Here is a 14,968-nt window from a genome sequence, read left to right on the forward strand (position 1 = left end):
AGATATTTTTAGGCCAGCAGAGAAGGCCTTGCAGGCCCTGACGGCCCGCCACTGATGAAACTAGTTCCACATTCCCTGGTCTTCTGATCTAAGTTTACAGGACTGTCCTGGTGAGCTAAACTCCTCCCCTCAGGTCCTGCCCCACCTCCACAGGCTTGGTTCCAGATGTTGGATTACTGTAGACTGTGGTCTGAATCTCAGGCAAGAGCAGCCATTTACCCATCAGTTCACTGACAGTTGGATTCATTATTAAGTTAGTATTCTACTGTTGGATCTGCAGGAATGACCTGTCACCCCACTGTCAAATCAAAGGGACACCTCGTAGGGCATCATCCCTTACACATACCTGATTTAAGTTTTCAATTGACAAATGTTTAACTTTTTGTTCAACCCTATCAAGATGAATTTGACATGTTTTTTGCTGAGTTAAAGAGAGAAATTCAGTTCTTTGTTTTAGAAGCTACTGGGCTTTTCATGCTGGAGTTTCTTGGATCATCTGAATGCTGGTTTAGGGAGCACTGATGATGGAGCTCAGCTTTAATGTGCCACATGTCAGGTCTGCATGTTGACTGTTGCAGCTGATGCTTGGTAAGTCATTGCATCAATAACAATTCATTCAACATCTCCATTCTCGTCACATTTTCCTTCATTGTGATGGTGCTTGTCGCCCCTCCCTATTCTCACATCTCACCCCTGATTAAAGCTGCCTGATCTGCCAGTGTGTATGTTTGTGGGGGGGTTGTGCCTGCTCAGCCAAACCCTTTCATGTTAGCTAACACTGAGAAATCCAATTCAGTGATGAAAGCATGTCTTCACTTCTCAATGTGACTCCAAAGAACTGCAGGAGGAAAGTTCTGTTGAGCTGCTTTCTCTGAGAGTTGGAGGCTCTTCACTGCAAATCATCTTCAGCTCTTAGAATGACCACATGACTCGTGTGCGGCTTCCAGGTCGTGAGCCAAGGAAATGTAGAGTCCAAAAAAAAAAGAGTTTGAAAAATGTGTGTTTTTTTCCTGTTTTTTCACAATCTATGCTTGAAATCAGTCAATCAATCAATCAATCAATCAATCAGGGATGTTCCTAAAAACTCGGTTCATGCTTGCATCAGAGATATTACAGCATTTTTTGTTGCCTTTCAACCAGAAGCATTGAACATAATCACACACTGAGCTCCGCTGGCAGCTGCAGTCTGTTGTGTCTAAGCTGTTGACACTAAAGCTCCTCATTACTGACAGGTAATCAGGTCATTACAGAGCATTTAGCTGTCTTGAAAATAGATTTGATTTGTTATCTGGGACACTTAAAACATTTCAAAAAGATTTGGTTCAAACTAAAACTGTATTTGCTTTTAGAGTCTCAGAGACGTAAGGAACAATCTGTGGAAAAATCAGTGGAGCTTAAACCTTTTCAGGCCGCAGGCCGCTTTAATGTCACACAATATGTTCATAGACAGACCGGCATGAGGCTTACAAAACTGAAGCCATACCAGATGATGGGCTGAGGTCAAACAGGGTTAGACGTCAGTCATCATGACTACAGAAGAGGAGGGGCTTCTCTGCTGCACAGTCCTCTGACGCTCTGTGGAGCATCACTGCTGCTCTGTTTAGGCCTCCTGAAGAGTTTCCTTTACTGCTCTCACATGGTCCTGCCGGCCGTAAAATACCAGAAAACACCAAAACCCAGAGACTTTTACGTGTTTGAGGACATGGTCTCTTCAGGGATTGGCTTACTGAATGATTCCATGGTCCTTTCAGGTTGAGTTAGTCAAAAATCCAACTTTTTATGGATTAAATTAACAAAAGAAGATCAAAGCCATTCGATGTTTGATGGATTCTCTGGAACTTTGCTAAGAACTGCAGGTTCAGAATCCTTTTCACAAAACTCAGATGGTACAGTGTGACATTTGAAGCATATTACAATAATTACAGAAATCTTGATTGAAATGTTTAAAAATCATTTCACTGGTGGCCACAAACTAGATGAAAATGATCTCTTTAGAGAGAAAAAATGGATATGTTTGGTTTTCCCTCATCAACCTGAAGTCCTCAGCCATCCAGCATTTATTAGTAACCTTCACCCTCCTCCTACTCTCATGGAGGCGGAGCTTCCTGTCAGCTGACGGTCTGTTCTGATAACCTGTTGAATGTTGCTGTTTCATGCTGTCACTGTAGAGGCCCCCACAGGTGAGACTGCCACCTGACTGAGGCTGCCTGCAGCATGGTGTGCATCAGGGTTCAGGTCTGAACACGCTTCCCTGCGTCTGCCGCCACTCAGTCATGTGACCCAAAGTCTAGCCAGTCACATTGTTTTCAGGTGAACGTGAAGTACAGAAATCTGCTCCTGAAACAGCACTCTGTGTGATCATTACAGAGCAGCCGAGGCGACGGAGGAGGTGACCAGACTTCGACCTCCGCGTCTGATCAAAGAGGACGGCATCATTCGACCCTATGACCTGACGGAGTCGCAGGGTTTTGACCTCTTCCAGGTATGAGCATCCAGACTTGAACTCTTTTATTATGGTAATGTCTTTTACTGTAGGGAAATAGTGTGACTCCTGTTCTCAGTGTCCAATAGCCTAAAGTTCAAAAGCACTGAAGTATTATGGGATGTAAGGAGAAGCTGCAAAGTTGCTGTTTCAAGTATCGAAGCCTGTTTTCTTATTGCTTTGGTTTTATGTTATGATCATTAATTATCAACACAAACCTTTAGATCAGGGTCTCAAAGTCAGACCTCGAGGGCCGGCCCCCTGCTGGTTTTCCAGAAACCCTCCCTTACCTGCTGCTGATTACCTGGATCAGGTGTGTTTAGCCAACGAGTACGGAGATATATTGAAGCCATAAATATTTGAAACCCAAATAAAACATAAAAATAAAATGCTGGTGTTTGGCCAAAAAAAATTGCAAAGTGTCCAAACTTTTTAGTATTCTTAAATAAACTTAATTTCTTTCAGCTTCAAATGTTCTGTTTTTTAGGTTTCAAGACCCAAAATTTCAATTTCTAGCCTTTTTTTCAGTTTCAAATCTTTTTTCACTTTCAACTCTTTTTTTTTTTTTTCGTTTTTGAATCTCAAAATTTCAGTTTCAAAACTTTTTTCACTTTCAACTCTTCGTTTTTGAATCTCAAAATTTCCGTTTCAAAACTTTTGGCCCCATTGTGGCTCGTTGTGGTGCGTTGGGGCGGAGCTAACACGAAGACCAATCAAAATCTACGAGGGTGGTAACTTCAGTCCCAGTGTGTTCACGGAATCTGAGAACTGGGATAATCAGGATCAGAAAATGTCTTTTTAGTCTGTACTGTCATATTCTGAAGTTGTCCCAAGTCGGCTGTAAAAAGCAGAGTTTTATCGCATGAGAAACATTGTTCTAACCTGTTCAAAGCGCCATCTTATTGTGTTAAATAGAGGCGTAGAAAACGTCCTTATGCTTGGATAAGATAGCTATGTGGTGGGTTGGCATTATTAATTAACTTTGGTACAGTGGTACTGCACAAGACTAGAAAATATTTTGCCAGGACTCACCCGGGTTCGAATCCCACCGTTGGCAGTTTATTATTTTTTTTAACACATAGTTACATTTCGGTAATGTGCAGGACTGTGTTCAAAGCTCAAAACTGCTAGCTGTGGGATTCGAACCTAGTTGAGTCCTAGAAAAATAATTGGCTCCCTGTCTTAAGTGAATTATTCCGTAGGATTAATAAGGGCGACCCGCCTTACGGTGCTGGATGTGAGTGTCAGATTTTCACAAAAGATATGTGAATATATGTGAAGATACGGTGAAGTTGCTCCGTCCAGAAAGTGGACAGAGTGGATCAGCTAATGCTGAGCTGCTCAGTGCACAAAGCTGCATCATGTTCCCACCGCCTGACTGAAGAACAAGGCAAAGAGAGCTTCATGGAAGCTATCGTCAAGGGGGGAGTGGGTAAATGGAAAAGTCGGGAGGATTCCCGGGGGGCCGCTTCATTCATGATCCGGTCAGTCGACATCGAGGAAAAGTAACCACAGTAGAACATGAATCTTAGCAGCAGTGTTTGCTCTGAATCCACCCGTTCCCTTAAGAGACGACACCGTCAGTAGGAGATTTGACTAAAACACCCATTTTCATTTCTCACTTCTCTCATTTTTCAAGTCGAGAGATAGAGTATTATCATAATGACCTTCATAATCAAACAAGCAGTATTCACTGAAGTTCTTGTAACCTTTGTCCGACTAACCGGGTTGTAGAGAGAAATAATCCACGACTGGTTTAATATCATCCATATTCGTGGAAGCAGCTGTGGAGCATTCTGCAGGAGGAATACTCACATTTGTACTTTGATTTGTGAACGATTTAGAGAAAAGCAAAATCAATCAGATAGGACATGTATAAAATAAATATTGTTCAATTTTCTGTTACAATTGGTTAGGCTACCTTTTGTTAAATGTAAGACTGTGTTCATCAGCGTTCAGTTCTCTGCTGTTTACCAGTGAACTGAAGTCACTATCCGTATTTACGGCCTGTTTGGTCTGAGGTCACATGAGAAGGGTCTATTCTGTAAAGGGATGGGGGCAGAATCACCTTCACAGAATGTTTTCAAATCAGTCATACCATGATATTCTCTAACCCACGTCTCAATACATGCATATAAAATTCATATAGTTTTCAGTAATGTTTGCACTAAATGGCCACATAAAATTATGGAAAACAAAACGATGAGGTCACAAAGGTAAAATTGTTTTATAACTAAAACGCCAGAAAGATGGACAGAAAAAGGTCAGAGCATCTGGTGTCCAATTTAGAAAAAAAGAAAACTTGAGTCTGTCCTCGTAGCTAAAAGTGCACGTTTTCTAGTGCTTCCTTCCACAGTGACTTCCACAACCCAAACTTTTTGGGGTTTGTTTTTTTGGTCGATGACCAAAACTGAGCATCGACTCGCATGATGTCACATCAGTGGAAAAACCCCAGCACACGTCATGACTCGTGTGTCTGCTGTAACATTAAAGCTTTATTGTGTCATTAGTTGGTAAATGTTGAGGGAACTGTGATGGTTACACAAATGCTGCTGCTGCCATAAAATACTAATGAGACAAATGACTTCTGATTAGTCAATACTTTATTATTCATTCGTGGCAGCCTTAACTTTTTCAAAATGTTCTTTAACCAGTTAACTGGAGTAGATTAATTATGAGCCTACATGTGTGAAGTTTATTTTTTATTTATTTCCGTCATGTTGGATTCTACAATTATTCATTGGAATCTTCCTAAATCTCTTTGAAGCTCTAAAGGTGAATATTTCCATTTACTACAATTCTGTGGTGACAAAATTATATCATCCAGACATACCTGAAAAAGTGTCAATCATAGGACCAAAGACATCAACCATGAACTGATTTTTCTTCTCTAATGTATAGATCAATATTTATTATATTTTGTTAGACGTTGCTTGATTCCAGTTCTCAATTGTAATCTCGTTAAATCATGGCCGTTGGCATGGACAAACAAAATACAGTTGTGACTTTAATGGGGTTGGAGGTGCAAAAGTATATAACAAAAGTTTTTTTAGGACTCCTTAAAGTTGGATGAGAGCCACAGTGAGTACTTTACAAACAACAGTCCAGCATCACAGTAGATAGGATCAGAAAATCCCCTGCAGAGGATTTCACTGTCAGGACAGGAACTGAGAGGGCTCAGGTGAACCAGACATGGAACCTGGAAGCAGAACCTGCTGTTCTTGTAGAAACGGTTGTAAATGTTCACCATCTGACATCTTCACAGAAGCCTACCCAGCTTTGGGCTGGCATACACATTGTTGTTGAGCCTTTTGTTGTCCCAAGTTTCATGTCAGAGAACCGTCTCCATTCTGAAGCTTATCAAAAACAGGCTGGAGCATGCTCAGTCAGGACTTGGAGGAGCTTATGCTCGTGTCAACAGAAAAATAAATTCTTATGTCCACTGACTGTGACAAAGTGATAAATAAGGTTGAAGAAACTAGTTCACTTCTTAAGTGGTGACTTATGCTGTAGATTCTGGAGTTATTATGGTGATGTTTCTTCAAATGTTAAAAAAGTCTTTCATTTATGTCTTCATAAATGTTTTATTATAATTATGTGTTATTATTTATGTTTTTCTCAAACCCTAATAAGAAAATTATATTAAATTGTAAATTCTTGCCTAATTTTTTATGTGGTGAAAAATGGGCCTTCAAACTGAAGAGTTGTCCCACTCCGCCCGGCTATCATGGTCAACCAGCTGCATCCTCATAGCTCAGCGAGTGCAGAGCAGAGGTCACGGTGGGTTGAGGTCACCACTGGACTCTTCCCCACCTTCCATTCCCATCTTTGATGAAACTTGGAAAAATGAAAGGATTTTTCCATTTCCATAAATGACATCAGTGGTGGACCGATTTCCCAATGACTTGGATGTTAAAATGAGAGCGGCGTTTGTAGAACTTCTTGTCAAAACATTTTCATGGTAACGGTGTTCGACTCTGTCAAACTCAAATGTATGGCAGATCGTTTGTACCATGGGTGGACTTTATCCTTTGACTTTGTCCTGGCCTGTAGGCTATCTTTAGAGTCATTAGGGTGGGCGGAGCAAGTGCGTAACTGTCCCACTTTTGGTCTAATTTAAAAGGTAACCAAACCCTGAATCGACTTTTTTATCTGTTGATCTCTATAAATGGGGCTTTAAAATTCCTGTGTTTGTTGGTTTTTGCTAAATTGTTGACAGATTAAATAAAATTGTTGAATTCTTGAAAATATAGTCTAAAACCGTCTGTGTGCGGCCCCCTACAGGTTGATTTGAGGTTTTAAAGTTGAATTTTGTGATTGGTTAAACTCTTTCATTCTCATATGATCTGCAGCTCCAGTAAGGATAACGGTCCTGCCCCCCAGCCCCTCTGACTGGATTTTCACCTTTCGGATGTGGGCGGAGTCAGCCTAAAACTTCCCTGTTTGGTTACCCTTTAACAGTTCCTCTCCAGCACGCACATCTCTATGATTCTTGAGAGCTATGAATGAGGTTTTCTCCTGGCATTGGGGTTTTCTGACTGTGTCAAACTCAGAGAAAGGCTTCCTGCTGTTCATGTTTCTCCTGAGCCAACTGCTTCTAGACAAAGAAGTGAGTTTGTGCTCTCACTCCCTCGGGAGGAGCCAGCCAGGATGCAGGCTTTGTGTGCTGCTGAGCAGAGCAGACGTCCTTCTTAACGCTCTTTTCTTCTTCCTGTCTTTTCCTGCTTTCTGTTTCATGCAGCCTGATGAGGACTGGACCTGCTCTGGTGACACACTCTCCCCCTGAATGTGCTCAGACAGCCTTGTCCTTTGAGCTTTCATACAAAAACTGCACATTTGATCTTTTCACCTTTCACCTCTGAGCAGTAAACTGAACACACTCAGATTTCTATGCATGCCAAAGTCTTTTATATTTCAGTCAAGAAAGCTCAACTGTACTTGAGTTGGAATCATCATCATAGCTAATATATGTAAAGCAGCCAAGTAAGATTAAAGTCTGCAGTAAGTTTGTGGTCTTAACCATCCAGACCCTGTGGTCCGTGTGCACTTTGACCTGTTATCTGACTGCTGCTTTCTCCATCAGTTGTGTGACTTTTATCTTTAATGTTCAATAAACTGATTTGTCTTGTTTTCTTATGAACTGGGTTTTCCTGTGCAGGGTCAGGTGGTTGAGGGACGAATCCCTGAGGGGGGCTTAACTGTAATTCGCTTACAAAGGAACCTCAAGCAGGTGTTACCTTCAACATGAATGCAGTGCAGTTGTCGTAGCATCTGCATAAGCCCATTATGGCAGGTGTTTGGACAGCACTGGTCAAAGTTCTGGTGTCATCAGGTCCATAGCAGGGTCATGCATCCACAGACAAAGGGAAACGATCTGCTGATCTGTGAATGCTCACCATCAGCCACTGCCCAAAGAGAAGAACAATTAACTGCTAATGTTGTTAACTCAACATAATTTTTTTTTATTTTTTTTGTACACACTAAACCAGGATAACAACCCTCCCCGCCCCCAATCTAGATTAAGATTAGATGTAATTAGCTCTGCTCTCAGACAAAACTCTGTCTGATTGACTGACTAGAGGTCTTCATCTGCAGCGTCCATGGAAATGCTCAAAAAACAAACACGATTGCAAAACATCAAACATTAGTCCGCTGCATTACATCCCTACTTAGACTGTGACATGAAGCCAAAAGAAGAGACGACTGAAGTCCTGGAGGCACAAGTATCATTGTGGTTCCTCTGAACAGAGGTCTGCATTCCCTCCCAGAGCTGCAGGCTCAGGAGCTACCTGCTGAGTGTGAGTGTGTGCATGTCTTTCAGCGCTCACAGATCAAGCTGCTGGACGGAGAGTTGTTCAGAGAACACTGTCGCTATCCGGGACATTCCAGAACCAACATCATCGTCACCAACAGGTCGGACTGAAACCTGCATCAGCATGCAGCTTAGAGTGTGGAGATGCTGACTGTTTGTGTCTTCTTGTGTTTTTGTGTAGGAGGGTTTTGTGTGTGAAGGAGAGCGACTTCATGAGTCAGTTCATAAAAGAGTGGGAATATTTATTTGAGAACTTCTATCGTCCTCCTGCTGCCATCGGATCAGAGCTGAAGATTTACTACAAGGTTCTGTCCGTCCGTCTGTCTGTGTTTACTTGTGAGAACTTTTTTGCTTAGAATTAAACAGAAGAGCAGTGTGCATGAGTGTGTGTTTGTATTGCCGTAGTGTGATGGTGTGTGAATCATGTGCTCTCAGATTGTTCTCATCGTTTTATCCTTTTCTTGTGTTTTCAGGAGCAGCACAAGCTGAAACTTCCAAAGAAGGACAACCAGGAGTGTGTGAAGACTCTGCAGCTGAAAGATTCAAGCATTGCACAGGTAGAGCTTTCAGCATCAGTCACAGTTATAGTCCTCTCCAGGTGCTACTGCATCACTTTCTTACTCTCAGAATCACCTCTTGAGAATAATCTATTAGTCTTTCTCGTAACCTTTGACTTACACCAGGTTAGTTTTTCCATATAGAAATTCTCCTTCTGTCAATCTGCAGCTCCCTTTAGGGGACACTACAGTGTATCAACCAGTGAATTATATATAGACTACAGATGACATGCTAGCTTGTTGCCTGTGCAAAGATGGATGTCTTATTGGAATGGTATAGATAGTTGTTTACTGCATAAACAGATCTGGAGAAACTAGAATGTGACTTTTCACTTGTAAATCATTGCTGTCAGCTTATAAAGGAGAACTTCTGGAAAACATGTGAACAAGATCTGAGTGAGTTTACTCTCAATAATGAACGTTTAGGCTGATCTTGTAGTCGATTCAAAGTCAATGACAGCTTTAGACTTCTCACTGTTTCCATGTTTTCTGTCAGGACCACCGATTATTTTTAGGTATTTGTATGTGTGTTAGACCTCAGATCAGACCAGACCAGAGGGCTGTCACAAACGATTATTTCAATAGTCGATTAATCACAGATTATTTTTTCAGATTAGTCGACTAATTGGGTCATGCATAAACTGGATATAAAACACACATATTACCATCATTAGCTTTGAACTAACTACAAATAAAGACAATGAAGGTGATAGTCTATTAAACGTAATGAACTGTGCAGCTTTTTTCCTTTATCAGTTTCTAGCATTACAACAAGCCTTAAATCAAATGAGGTCGGCATCAGACACGAAGGGACTATTCTTCATAAAAATAAAGTTTTGATCTCAGTAACTCAAATTAACCAATTGCATTTTGTGGTGCTGAGATAAGATTAAAAAAAAAAAGAAATAAAGAAAAGACAGTAGTCGATTAGTCGTCGATTAATCCACTAATCATAGCAGCCCTACCAGACGACCCGCTGAATTTAAGCATATTACTTAGCTGAAAGGAAACTAACCAAGATTTCCTCAGTAGCAGCAAGTGAAGAGGGAAGAGCCCAGCGCCAGACCCCCGCCCGGCGGGCAGACATGTGGCGGGCGGAAACAGACCTGTTTATAAAGACAGGCTGAGGAGTTTGTTTAAATCTTAGTCTGCGTAGATCTGAGTAAAATCACAACCATGGATCAGGTGTACACTGCTACCTATATAATGACGTGTTTATTTATTGAAAAGTGTGAAATATCCTTCATCTGTTGCAACTGGGTCGGATTTTTCTGATAATAGTTTCTTCCTTTTAAAATCAGACCAAAATGAATCATTTTAGGGTCATTGTACTATCTGCTAAGCCATGTCTCATTGTTTACTGACTTTTCCAGTGTTGTAGTGTTGCTCTTCATGTATGTTGTACAATGGTAACAATATTTATTATTGACATCATCCATCTATTCCTCTCGTCTGCATCCACACCAAACACCCTCATGTCCTCCTCCTCTTCATCCATCAACCATCATCCTCCTCTGTGGTTATCTTCAGCATCCTTCCACCATCGTCATCGTTGTTCCTTCTCTCCTCGTGTCCAAACATCTCTCTCTGCTTCCCTGCATTTATCTCTAGAAGATCTTCCATGAACTGTTCAGTATAAAGAGCTGACAATGGCCCCAAAGAAAAAACAGGACTCCTCTGACATTTCTGACACCAGGAAAGCAAAGACCTCCAAGCTAAGTTAGCTCCAATCATGGAACTTGAGTCAAAGCTAACGCTTCTGATGCAACTCGTTGAAGAGATCTGACGGGACAGAACACGAAATGAATGAGATAATCATCATGACCTCCTGGAGAGAAGAACGGACAAATTGGACCAACAAGTAAGAATGAATAATGTCATTCTCACTGGATTACAACTCCAGTAGTGAGCCAGGCCTGAAGCAGCTAATATTAGCATGGAAGCTAATGGCAGTGATGCTCACGCAGCAGATGAAAGCATGGAGAGCCAAGTTGGATCAGTTCTCACGTCTAAAGAGATTTCCCTGGAACTAAATACCGTTAAGTTTTTCCATCCGTTTCCCAGGAGGAAGGAGAAGATAAACCAGAGATCCTGATCAGGTTTGTGAACCAAAAACACAAGAAAGCTCTGATGAATCAAAGGAAATCCTGAAAGGAACATCTGTTTGTTTGAATGATCATCTAGTTTAAAAAAAAAAAAAAAAGCTGAACTGGCAAACCAGGATTCATCCTAAAAAGAAATCATCCTAAAAAACTCTAGCTGGTAGCTCCTCCCACAAGCGGCCACGTCGTCAAGCTCAGGAACACATTTTTGACAGGCGATGAACAATATCAGAGACGCATGATTTTTTTTTTCCCTCAGCCTGGCTTTGAGATTGAGACCCAAAAATTAGGTGACATTTTATGCCCCCTTCTGCAGTCTGTGTTACTATCTTAAAGCCACTCCCCAAACTACAGTGTTCCCTTTTCACATCGCAGTTCACCTTTCACTGTCTCTACAAAAAAGCAGTTAAAAGCGTAGTTAAGTAATCTGGGGCGAGACCATGAAGAGCTTTAAAAACGAAATTCACGGCGAGACAGTGAAGTATTTATATATCCCAGAATATCCCAGAAGGATTGTTGATGTTTGGTTGTGTGTGACTTTCTGGAAAACCATAAATGTTTACGTTCAGACACACCCTGCGATTGATGCTAACAGGAAACACTTTCTGTTAGCTTACAAACTGACCCGGCCCCACCTCAGTGAAGAGACCCCTGGTCTAAAGTACTGCCTGTTAACGGCATGAAAGACTTCATGCTAGATCATGCAAGATCACAGACATCTGAGCTATTAAATGAAGTAAAATAAGAGTCAAATATGATTTCAAGTAAATCAAGACGCCTGGGATCTTCACTATCTCCAACAGTCAACCGTGACCCTGATTTCCAGCAGAAAGTTGGGACCTGTGGACAGCTCAATGTGCTTCAAATCGATGTCAGCTGAAGAACAATAGACCTCAAAAATAAAGTCTGCAGTCATAAGGAGCAGAACTATAAACTCCACAGGGTCGGCTGTTAATCAGGCAGCAGCAGACGAATATAAACCTTGGACTACCACTTTAATCATGTTACTTCACCTAAAGTCCTTAAATGTGGTTCATGTGTCAGTCTGTCCATCACCACACAAACAGGAAGGAGCTCACAGCTGATCCGTGGTGCATTCCCACCTCCACCTTGATCTCTGCTTTACCTACAGAACATCTCTCCACTGTCTTCCAGCTCTCATGAACATCTCCAACGTTCCTCTCTGCTGCTGCAGACTTCCTCATCCAAACCACAGCTCCTCCCTCTGATCCTGATATAGACTTTCTTCAGATCTACAAAGACTCAAAGCAGTTCCATCCATTTTCATTCTATCTCTTCATTTCTTACTATAACATTGGGACTCATCAGTTTTAGTCTTTTGTAGTTTCTCTTCACATCTTGCTTCTTCTTAAAAATGGAACCAGAACACTTCCCCTCCATTCCTCAGACAGACTTCTCTCTCCTACTTCAAAGTTCCAAGTCTGAGTCCTTCCCTCCTGTATTTACGTTTCGGTCTCTGTTTCCTCCTCGTTTTCTTCCATCAGTAGTTCTTTCATTTCCATTCTGTGGAGTCCACATCACCAGCGACTGTGGTTGGTTACCCGGACCATGATTGATCCAATGCAATAATAAAAATGATAAATATTGAAAAGTTAGGCAGGACCACAAATAGCTGATCCCGTCCAGCATCTTCTGGTTTAATTGTAGATTTGTGGCTGCACTGGGCGGGGCTTATGACTGTGGGAGATGCATCCATCTACTTTGGACTTGTCAGTGAGTTTGCTGATCCAGGTAAGGGAGAATCTGAGGCCTGCAGCTGTGAGCAGGTGCTGACAGCTGATTTTGAGTGACCAGAGGGACAGATGTGGGACACTGTCAGGATCTGTCAGAAGTCACATTTGGACTCTTTGTGCAAGAAGCAGATTAGTACTAGTGTGTTTGTGACACACAGGAGAATTGAATTGTGTGCTGTGCTCTCTCCCCATCAACAGAAGCTGGTTGCAGCCATATGTGACGCTCAGGTGGACCAGCTGCAGCAGCGCATGGTGAGGCAGAAGTCCCAGCGGTTTCTGAGAGCCAGCACCAAGCGCTGAGCTTTCAGACTGCCAGATGAGGGGAGGGGCTTACCTGAAATGTTGCTCTTTCTGCACATGTCCAATGACCTGCTCAGTTCATGTTCAATTGACTTGCAGCAATATTACAAAGCTTTGACCATGTGGTTGTCTAGTCTTCCTTTTCTTTTTGGGGGGGGGGAGAGGGGGGGTGTAATAAGATTCTTTACCAAAGCTCAAAAATGTTGCTCTGTGAAATTGTTTCTTGATTAACAAATCTTTTTAAAGAAGGAAAAGTCTGACAATCATGGTTTGAATAATGAATTGTTACATCTTTTATATTCGATCATCCTGCTGGGTGAAGGGGGGCATGTAGGACTGCTCTTAAGGCAGGTCGTACATGTCAAACCTGTTGCACTAACAAATCTCAGGAGTAACTTCTGTTTTCTAAACAAATCTCATCTGTAATGCCTTTTCAGTTAAAGAATCAAAAACTTCTACCACTCTGTTCAATGTATCGCACAGTAAAACTGAAATAAAAACGAGCTGAAGACAAAGGAAATGAGTGTTTTTGTCACCTGTTGTCACGATAGCTGATCACTTTGTAGGGAAAAGACCTGATTCCATATAAGGCCTCCTTTGGTTGAGCTGCAGTCCTCTGTGATGTCATCCTCATCATTATGTCTATTCGATCAGAACCAAATGAGGTTCTGCTCTGCACTTGCTCATTCTGAAGAGCTGAACTTTCTCTTCCTGTTGAAGTTTGAAAACTAAAACTGGGTTACTTGTTCAGGTTACCATCTATGTTCTTTGGTTCAGTTCAGACCAGAGTTCCTTTTCACATCACTCTTAAGTCCGAGCTCACGCTGCATCTGGTCTGGCTACAGCAGAGGACTCGCAATGGCTGCGGTCCTGCAGCAGCCACAGGCTCTGCTGCTGACCTTTCAAAACTCCTGAGCTCACGTAGGTTCATGCAGTAACCCTCCATTTCTATAGAAAGTAGAGTAATCCCCCTTATTTGCTGGGGTTAGGGGCTGGAGACATCTGCAAATAGGGAAGACCCCACCACCTCCACGACTGAAGAAGGTTCATGACTGATTCATACTCATTAAAAACAATTCTGATCTTACTGCTTCCTCCCTCATCAGTGAAGGCAAGGCAAGTTTATTTGTATAGCACATTTCATGTACAGAGACAATTCAAAGTGCTTTACATAAAACATTAAAAGAAACAATCAAAAGAAATAGTAAAAATGTCATTTATCATCATTCAAATCATTAAAATAAAATTTAAAGAAAGAAAAAAGATTTTAATTTAAAACAAGCATAGATAAACAGTGCGGACGTAAACTTTTGAATACATATTAATCAAATGCAACTGAGAACAGGTGAGTCTTTAACCTGGATTTAAATACACTGAGTGTTTCAGCAGATCTAATGTTTTCTGGAAGTCTGTTCCAGATCTGTGGAGCATAGAAGCTGAATGCAGCTTCTCCATGTTTAGTTCTGACTCTAGGAACTGATAAAAGACCGGATCCAGATGACCGGAGAGGTCTGGCTGGTACATACTGGGTCAGGAGGTCAGTCATGTATTTTGGTGCTAAACCATTCAAAGCTTTATAAACCAGTAACAGAACTTTAAAGTCTATCCTCTGACAGACAGGTAACCAGTGTAAAGACCTCAGAACTGGACTGATGTGGTCTACTTTCTTGGTCCTTGTGAGAACCCGAGCAGCAGAGTTCTGAATAAGCTGCAGTTTCCTGATGGATTTTTTTGGTAGTCCTGTAAAAACACTGTTACAGTAATCAAGTCGACTAAAGATGAAAGCATGCACTAGTTTCTCCAGGTCCTGCTTAGACATCAGATCTTTAATCCTTGAGATATTTTTGAGATGATAATAGGCTGATTTAGTGACTGCCTTAATGTGTTTATCAAAATTTAGGTCTGTGTCTATCACTACACCCAAGTTTCTGGCCTGGTTGGTAGTTTTTAGTTGAATAGAT

At 41.6% G+C, this 14,968-nt stretch overlaps 1 protein-coding gene across 1 annotated transcript in view; it reads left to right on the forward strand.

Moving 5' to 3' along the window:
• Positions 1–13,527, forward strand: part of vps13c (vacuolar protein sorting 13 homolog C) — a gene marked incomplete in the record, with an annotated part of 92,945 nt that extends 79,418 nt beyond the window's left edge. Inside the window, 5 exon segments of the mRNA XM_036210710.1 lie at positions 2,368–2,482; positions 8,304–8,395; positions 8,476–8,599; positions 8,768–8,851; positions 12,906–13,527. Coding sequence (XP_036066603.1) covers positions 2,368–2,482; positions 8,304–8,395; positions 8,476–8,599; positions 8,768–8,851; positions 12,906–13,007 — 517 coding nt within the window.
• Positions 13,528–14,968: the final 1,441 nt, after the last annotated feature.

The sequence above is a fragment of the Oryzias melastigma genome, unplaced genomic scaffold (assembly GCF_002922805.2).
Source record: "Oryzias melastigma strain HK-1 unplaced genomic scaffold, ASM292280v2 sc00184, whole genome shotgun sequence".
NCBI lineage: Eukaryota > Metazoa > Chordata > Actinopteri > Beloniformes > Adrianichthyidae > Oryzias > Oryzias melastigma.